Consider the following 8,849-nt stretch of genomic DNA (forward strand, 5'->3'; position numbering starts at 1 on the left):
CTCCCTCCAGGGCCCGGAACAGTCTGCAGCCTTGAGCATTGTCGCCCAGGCACCACCCTCCCAGTCCCTTACCCTCTGACTGGGGCCGCTCGGCCCAAATCCACTCCGGAGACGGCTCCACCCACAACCAGGATTGGAGAGAGGAGGCAACGCCCACCTGGAGGGGCCGCCTGGGATTGGTGCGTCCGCCGATGGGAGGCGGGGACAGCGCCGAGCCGCTGTTGACGATTTCCCAGCCAGAAAAGCCCAGCCCAGTGGCTGGGCAAGAGACTCGCAGCGCGGCCAGGCGGCGTAAGTGCGCGGCGGCCGGAGTGGCAGGACTGGGGGGAGAGGAGGACGCAGACGACCCGGGAGAGCGCTCTGGGCGCTGCCCACGTCCGCCTCCTCCACCGACTGCCCTCCGCCAGGTGCGGTGCCCCAACCCGGTGCCGGACCCGCACGGGGGACCCCACCCGGTGGTCTAGGAGGTCGTCAGTCCCGCCTTGTTTTTTACACCCGGAGGACCTAGGCTCCCGGAGGACAAGGAACCGCCCAACATGGCATCGGAGGTGAGAGGGACCTCGGGGACGCCCGTCCTCCAAGCCTCCAAATGGGGACGAGGGGCGCCCTGGGAGCCAGCCGGGGCATTACCTGCGCCTGCCGCGCTGGGGTACTGTCCTCTTTGGCTCCAGGCAATGGGTATCCCCTGGCGCACCTGCCAGAGCCCGGAAGAGAATTTTGTCCCTTTTTCCCTGTGTCCCCACCACCATCTGCTCTCGCGCGTCCCTCACCCCTCCCCAGCCTGTGTGGCAAACCCACCAACCCGCACTGCTGGGGAAAGCGGCTCTGACCTCACCTGACCTGACAGCGTTCTCGGCCTGGCGGGGGAAAGGTGCCTCCCACTCACTCAGCCTCCGCACCTGTTAATTGCTTTCTTCCCTCCCACTCACCCCCTACCCCCACCCCACCCCTCCCCATCCTGTGCCCCTCCCCTGCCTTAGCAGTTGTCCCTGTGCAGCCGAGTCCACAGGACTCTAGTGTTTGTTAAGAGCCAGGAGGCAGGGAATCGTGCCCTGTGGCTCTAGGACCTGGTGGCTTCCTGTCCCACTAGCCCCTCCCCCTCAGAGCCAGAGGACTCCTGGGTTCTCTCCCTGACCGAGTGGCAGAAGTCTGAGGCACAGATCCTTTTTCTTGGGCCTCGATTTACCTGGCTGATGGGGAGAATATTAGCTGTCTGCCTCCTCTGTGAGGTACCAGATGGTGAGGTCATTGCTTTGAAACTTTCAGGTAAAAGGGGCTGTTTGCTTGATACTGAGAAGGGAACCCTGGGCCTGGGAAGCGCAAGCTGTGGGTTCCAGACCCCTCTGGCACCCATTAGCTGGCAAGTCACTTCCTCTGTGGGCCTGTTTGTTTACTGAATAAATGGGTTAAGACTGTCTGCTCTGCTAGCTTCTGGGTCGTGGTAGAGGGCCTGTGGCAGGGCCTGGGCTTTGCAGCCAAATAGACTTGGTTTCTGAAGCAGTCACTCAACCTCCCTGAGCATATTTCCTCATTTTAAAAATAGGGGTAACCTCATAGAGGATATAATGGCATCAAAGCAATAGTAGGTGTTAATAAATTGTGGCTAATGACATTAAGAAGGATAACACTGATATTTCCTGTGTGTGTTCTAAATTGACTATTGCTGGGAATTCCCTGGTGGTCCAGTGGTTAGGACTCTTGGCTTTCACTGTGAGGGCTAGGGTTCAATCCCTGGTTGAGGGAACTAAGATCCCACTACCTGCATGCATGGCAAAATTAAAAATAATAATAATAGCTGTTGCTCTTTCATCTCAGCCAATCAATGTCCCCCTCCCCTCACCCCTCACATCCTTCTGGCCCAGTTGTACCCTGGTTCATAGCAGTGCCCTCTCCTGCCACCTCACCCCTCCCTTGGTGTACAGGTGGTGGCATCTCACTCTGACATCCCCTTGGAGTCCTTTTAAGCCTGCCAGCAGCATAGCAGCTTGGACTCAAGCTCCACTGCAGAATGGGCTGCCTTCAGGAAACCAGGGCTCTGGGCAACCTCTGCTTGCTCCAGGCTGTCCTGTGGGTTAGCACTAATTGGTTTGGCTGCAGCCCCAGTTGTTAAATAGCTGTTATTACTAACAATTCATGAAGGGAGTCCAGGGGCCTGCTGGGGGAGGGGATGCCAGGTGACGCCTTGTTGAAGGGCAGCCTGGCTCTGCAACTGTCTGGCTGGCCGAGGCCCTCAGGCCCCAGTGGTCAGGACCAGGGCCCCACGTGGTGCTTTGCTGGAGATTGGGCTTGGCGGGGCAGCATGAGGGCGAGGGGCGGGTCCAGCTCACAGGGAGGGCAGAGACTGCATCTGCAGGGCAGAGTCCTCTGGCAGCTGAGCTTGCTGGGCACTGAAGGGTCTGCTCCCAGCCTGGGGTGGTGGTGGAGGGCCCAGGGGGACAAGCAGAAAACAGGAGTGGAGCTAAGGCACACCCTGACCCCTGGTAGTCCTCAGCCCCTCCCTCAGTAATATCTAGAATTTACTGAGTACCAGGTACTGTGCTGTGTATGCTGTGTAGCTTAATCTAATTAAATACTCACAACAACCCCACCAGATAAATACTATTATTATTCCTATTGTGTAAAGGGGCAACCCTGAGATTAGAGAGGTTATATAAAGGCCTATGGTTAGGTGGCTAACAGAAGTCTGGGACATTGCAGGGGGACAGAGGAGAACTTATGTCCTCAGTGTCCCATGATGGGAAAGAACCCTAACTTCAGTGTCCAGTCAGGTTCCCACATTCACTCTCTGACCGACTCTGGGCAAGCTCCTGACCCTCTCTGAGCCTCAGTTTCCTTATCTGTCCAGTGAGAATAACCCTGCCCACTGGCTCCCACTGCCATCAGACTGGGTAACTCTCCTGAGGGCTCTTTGTGGGAGGCATTGTTCTCAAACAGGGAGAAGATTAATCGCTTCTGCCCTTCTGGCCAGAGCGGGAAGCTATGGGGTGGCCGGTTTGTCGGCGCAGTGGACCCCATCATGGAAAAGTTCAACTCGTCCATCACGTACGACCGGCACCTCTGGGAGGTGGACGTGCAGGGCAGCAAAGCCTACAGCCGGGGCCTGGAGAAGGCAGGGCTCCTCACCAAAGCTGAGATGGACCAGATACTCCATGGCCTGGACAAGGTACTCTCCACATCCCCAGGTCCACCCCAGAGCACGCCCCTTGCCCCTTGCCACGGATACAGGCTTTCACCAAATCCCCAAGTACAGGCTGCAGCAACATCCTGAGATGACAGGCTTGGGATCTCCCCTCGTAGTGATCAGATGCTTAGAGAGGTGCCCTTCAACCACATGCAGCGCTGACCATCTCTCTTCATCCCTCAATGTCCCTGTGGTCCTGTGGCTCCTGAGAAAGGTGCTCTGGACCTGAGATGCTCGCAAGGGCGGAGTGCTGCCAGGACTCAGCTGCCAATGCCTGCCCTCCTGACCCCCTGTGTTGCTGCCATCTCTGCAGGTAGCTGAGGAGTGGGCTCAGGGGACCTTCAAACTAAACCCCAGTGATGAGGACATCCATACGGCCAATGAGCGGCGTCTGAAGGTGCAACACCCACTGCTTCATCCCCTAGCCCTCCCCTCTCTACCTTGCCCAGGGCCACTTGAGCATAAGCACCACCATTCTGTTCACTTCATCACTGGGACCTCAGAGCAGGAGGCATCAGCAGAGATGGCAGAGATTGAGCAGATCCAAGGAACCCCAGGGCAGGGAGGGAGGGTCACAGGCCAGGGAGGAAGTGCAGCTGCCTGGGCTGACCCCACTGGGCTGTGAGCAGGCAGACCCCAACTGCATGCCTCCCTCCACCCCCAGGAGCTCATTGGTGAAACCGCGGGGAAGCTGCACACAGGACGAAGTCGGAACGACCAGGTGCCGCCACCTCCCTGCCCCCCGACCGAGGGCCTTCCTAACCTTGGGGGGAGTCCAGGGAGCAGAGTTAGGGCTGAGTCCCTGAGTGCCAGCTCCTCCTCCCCCTAGGTGGTCACTGACCTCAGGCTGTGGATGCGGCAGAACTGCTCCACGCTCTCAGCCCTCCTCTGCGAACTCATCAGAACCATGGTGGATCGGGCAGAGGCGTGAGTCCCGGGGTCACCAGCGTTCCTTGTCCTAACTCCTGGTAACCCCGGTTTCACTGACTTCACAACTAGGGGAAAACAAGGGCCCAGAAATGTCATCCTGTGGGAGACAGGTATTGGGAGAATAGGGAGTGACTGCTAATGAGTAAGGGTTTCTCTTTTGGGGTGATGGTACACTTGAAATGGGTGATTGGTATATTAATTCTATCTCAATAAAGTCATTAATATTAACAAACCAGAACTATCACCCACAGCATCTCTGCTACTGTGCAGCCTACGTTAAAGTGCTCCCAGCTTTTCTGGACTCCTCCAGGGCTCCTCTCATGCTCACAAACTCAGCCTTTCCATGCCAGTGGTACCGGCCGTGCACTTTCCTCCCTGCCCTGGCCCCTGCCCAGATCTGCTGTGAAGGTGCAGAGGCGGGAGCTGAAGGTGTGATCTATCTCTGGTCCTACACTCACCCCCTGGAGGCCCCACAGCCATGGCCCAGCACACTGCCTGCTTCCCAACCTTCGCTGACACCATGTTTGTCTTCAGGAGGTCACTTGGTCCCTCAAACAGGCAGACCTTTGGCGAGCCTGCCCTGCTGTTCCCAAGAGGGGCCCAGACCTGCAGGGTCCCAAGTGTGACAAGCAGGCCTCACCTGATCTTGAGAGCCCCTCACACACCCTGTCCTTTCTCTTCCCCGCAGGGAACGTGATGTCCTCTTCCCAGGGTACACACACCTACAAAGGGCTCAGCCGATCCGCTGGAGCCACTGGATCCTGAGGTCAGAGGGGTCATGGTGGAAACCCGCGATGGAGGATGTAATGAGGGGGTGTGGCAGAGGGGAGGGGCCAGGCCAGGCTGCCCTGACCCTCTGGCCTCCTGGCCTTCCACAGCCATGCCGTGGCTCTGACCAGAGACTCTGAAAGGCTGCTGGAGGTGCAGAAGCGGATCAACGTCCTGCCCCTGGGGAGGTGAGCAGGGCCCAGTGCTCAGAGGGTGGGGCGGGGTTCCTGCCGCCCAGTTAGCATGGTCCTAGGGGTTCAACAAAAGAGGAGGAGCCAGGAAGGACAGAGGGGGACAGGAAGCCAGGCGATCAGCCTTCCTGTCCAGGGTGGGAAGGGGACCACACATGGGCCCTCAGCTCTAAGATGAGAATGAGTATGTCACAGCGAAGCCAGGGCTCTCTGAAGAGGCAGCCAGCTGTGTTTCCCCACCTGTGGGGATAGGTGTCTGGCTCCCAAGCTGACCAGGCTCTGGGCCTGGCAACCAGCACGCAGCATGCGTGTGCATGTGTGTACAGCCAGGGCCTGCCTGTGGGAGCCCTGGTCACTCAGAACCCCACCCCGCTCTGCAGCGGGGCCATCGCAGGCAACCCCCTGGGTGTGGACCGGGAACTGCTCCGAGCAGGTGAGGCACCCTGCCCCTCCTTTCCTGGGAGACCACCCTCAATACCTGCCAAGTCCCACAGACACACACCTACAGAGGGCAGGGGTCCGGGTGAAACTCTGGTTTGTTTCTGTGGACACGAGGCTAGAGTGGCCTGGGGAGGCCATGCTAGGGGTGGGTGGAGCCGGGGAGACTCAGGACTCCCGCCTCCCTCCTGGGATCTGTACAAGAGACCTCCCCAACTCGTGCCCTTCCCTACTCTGCCTCCCTGGGGGGTCCAGGGGGAGGTGGCTGGGCAATCTGGTTCGAGGAAGGGAGAAGGCCCCTCCCAGCCCTCCAGCCCAGCCCTATTGCCTTCCCTTTCCTGCCTCACTCAGAACTGGACTTTGGGGCCATCACTCTCAACAGCATGGATGCCACCAGTGAGCGAGACTTTGTGGGTGAGTCCTGGGAGCCAAGCAGGAGATGCGGGTTTGATCCCTGGGTTGGGAAGACCCCCTGGAGGAGGAAATGGCAATCCACACCAGGATTCTTGCCTGGGAAATCCCATGGACAGAGGAGCCCTTTGGGCTGCAGTCCATGGGGTCGCAAAAGAGTCAGACACGACTTAGCAGCTAAACAATAACAATCTGGGAGCCAGCCCGCCTGTCCTCCAGGGCCAGTCCCCTGCAGTGTGTGCTGCCTCTGTCCCCCCGCCCTGGCTCCTCTCCAGCTTCCTGCCACCCCCGTATGGCCCACCTGGAGCCTCTCCAGGCTGGGTGAGCAGCGAGACAGGCCTGGTGAGCAGACAGCTTGCTCTCTCTTTTCTCCCACAAGCCGAGTTCCTGTTCTGGGCTTCGCTGTGCATGACCCACCTCAGCAGGATGGCTGAGGATCTCATCCTCTATGGCACCAAGGAGTTCAGCTTTGTGCAGCTCTCAGATGCCTACAGGTGAGACTGCGCCCGCCTTCCCCCAGCTCTGCAGCCCCCGGAAGGGCTTGATTCCTCCCCACCCCCACCCTGGGCAGAGCTGCCCAGCAGACCAGCCAAGTGGCGCGGGAGCCCCTTCAGCCCCAACATCTGTGTCTCCAGCACTGGAAGCAGCCTGATGCCCCAGAAGAAAAACCCAGACAGCCTGGAGCTGATCCGGAGCAAGGCGGGGCGAGTTTTTGGACGGGTGAGCCAGACAGGGAAGGGGGTACGGCCTCAGGGCTGACCCGAGGGTCCAGAGGGAACATTCCGGACCGGCTCTGAAGTCCTCCCTTTCCCCGCAGTGTGCTGGGCTCTTGATGACACTCAAGGGACTTCCGAGCACCTACAACAAGGACTTACAGGTTCGGGACCCGCCTCTTCTGCCTCACACACCAGTTCTTGGGGTCCTGGCTCATCCGGGCAGGGGGCCCACAGAATTGCTACCTCCCACCGTGTACACCCAGCCCTTGACCACACTGAGAGCTCTCTCCTCTCCCTCAGTGTGGGGTGTATGAGGTGCTGTGTGTTCCCAGTGGGAGGCAGTGGGGGTGCCTCTGTGGGGACCCAGCTCCTGGGGCCTTACTTCCTGCCACGCGTCTCCCAGGAGGACAAGGAAGCTGTGTTTGAAGTGTCCGACACCATGAGTGCCGTCCTCCAAGTGGCCACTGGTGTCATCTCTACCCTGCAGGCAAGACACACCTCTTCTCCCCGAGGCTCTTAAACTTAGGGGTTGTGTGCCAGGAGGGTGATCTTGAGAGGAGGCGGGGGTGGGTGGGTCCGGAAGACCTAGGGCAGAGGGAGGGGGTATGTGCTTGGTCCTGCCCTGGGAACAGTGAAGAGACACAGTTAAGCTGCTGCAGGAGAATGGAAGTGGGTTAGATCCAAGGAGCCCCCTCAACTGGCCTGACGAGATTTCTTTTTTAACCACTTACTATGGGAGAATTCAATGTACAACAGTGGAGAGGATGTATGATGACCCCTGGGCTTTCCCAATGGTACAGTGGTAAAAGAATCTGCCTACCAATCCAGGAGACCTGGCTTCGATCCCTGGGTTGGGACGATCCCCTGGAGGAGGAAATGGCAACCTGCTCCAGTATTCTTGCCTGGGAAATCCCATGGACAGAGGAGCCTGGCGGGCTACAGTCCATGGGGTCGCAAAGAGTCAGACTCGACTGATCACCCACATATGCACACATAATGAACCCCTACATGGTAACAGCATTCAGCTTAAACAACGATCAGCTCACAGGCCATTCTCCATTCAACTGTCTTTACCCCCTACCCCGCCCACCATTGTTTTTAAGCAAATCCCCCGAATGTAATTTCATTTCTAAATATAGTTCAGGGTACATCTCTAAAGTAGTGGTTCTCAAAGTGTGGTCCCGGGAACAGCAGTATCGGCATCACCTGAGAACTTGACAGACCTGCAATCCTAGGCCCCCCTGCAGACCCACTGAATCACAGGCTCTGGGATAGGCCACACGATCTATAGTCTAATCAATCCTGCAGGTGATTCTGATGCATTCTAAAGATCAGGAGGCAACCCTGGTAACACAGCTAACACTTATCAATAGTTAGGAAATGGTGGCTCAAGCAGAGAGCAGGACAAGGTGGGTGAGAGGGGGTCTGCCCAAGGCACGGAACATCCTGACTGAGCAGGGTGGGCCTGGGGCGGGCAGCTCCAGGACCCAGGGCCCCCGGATTCACTGCCAGCCTGGCCTGCTGTCCCCAGATTCACCGTGAGAACATGGGACGGGCTCTGAGTCCTGACATGCTGGCCACTGACCTCGCCTACTACCTGGTCCGAAAAGGGGTGAGTGTGGGGCAGCTAGGGTGGAGGGGCCAGGGGACAGGGATGTTCCCCAGGCCAGGGTTGGGGGGGCATGGGGGCGCCAACACCCCAACAGAACAAAAGGTGGAGAAAGCTGCGTCAGCACTGCCCTCCCTGGCTCTCCCAGATGCCATTCCGCCAGGCCCACGAGGCCTCTGGGAAAGCCGTGTTCATGGCCGAGACCAAGGGGGTCGCCCTCAATCAGCTGTCACTGCAGGAGCTGCAGACCATCAGGTGCGTCCCCCTTCCTGTCCTCCCCCAATCTGGGAGGCAAGCCCGGGCCTTCTGAGACTGGGCTGGCCGAGAGGTCCTGGCCCACCTCCGCCTTCCCCCCCAGCCCCCTGTTCTCGGGCGACGTGAGCCACGTGTGGGACTACGGACACAGCGTGGAGCAGTACCAGGCCCTGGGCGGCACCGCGCGCTCCAGCATCGACTGGCAGATCGGCCAGCTGCGAGCTCTCCTCCGGGCACAGCAGGCCAAGAGCCCTCCCCACGCCTCTCCCAAATAAAGCGGGCCCTGGAGGAGGCCTGTGTGTTTTCCTGCCCAGCCTGTCTGCCTCAGTGGTGGGCTCTGGCGGGTGGGG

At 59.0% G+C, this 8,849-nt stretch overlaps 1 protein-coding gene across 4 annotated transcripts; it reads left to right on the top strand.

Moving 5' to 3' along the window:
* Positions 1-69: 69 nt before the first annotated feature.
* Positions 70-8,849, top strand: ASL (argininosuccinate lyase). 4 transcript variants are annotated; one of them, XM_068968355.1, is made up of 17 exons: positions 98-291; positions 408-548; positions 2,969-3,163; positions 3,495-3,578; positions 3,846-3,902; positions 4,011-4,108; positions 4,800-4,877; positions 4,990-5,067; positions 5,451-5,503; positions 5,860-5,922; positions 6,299-6,413; positions 6,555-6,639; positions 6,737-6,796; positions 7,039-7,122; positions 8,167-8,247; positions 8,393-8,499; positions 8,603-8,830. In XM_068968355.1, the coding sequence occupies exons 2-17, from the start codon at positions 537-539 to the stop codon at positions 8,772-8,774; spliced, it is 1,422 nt and encodes a 473-aa protein (XP_068824456.1). In that variant the 5' UTR covers positions 98-291; positions 408-536; the 3' UTR covers positions 8,775-8,830. The 4 variants fall into 4 exon arrangements, with proteins under 4 accessions (XP_068824457.1, XP_068824458.1, XP_068824456.1 ...); XM_068968354.1 differs by having other exon boundaries at positions 98-548; XM_068968356.1 differs by lacking the exon at positions 6,737-6,796 and having other exon boundaries at positions 70-548; positions 8,603-8,849.

Source organism: Capricornis sumatraensis, chromosome 3, assembly GCF_032405125.1.
Source record: "Capricornis sumatraensis isolate serow.1 chromosome 3, serow.2, whole genome shotgun sequence".
Classification (NCBI taxonomy): Eukaryota; Metazoa; Chordata; class Mammalia; order Artiodactyla; family Bovidae; genus Capricornis; species Capricornis sumatraensis.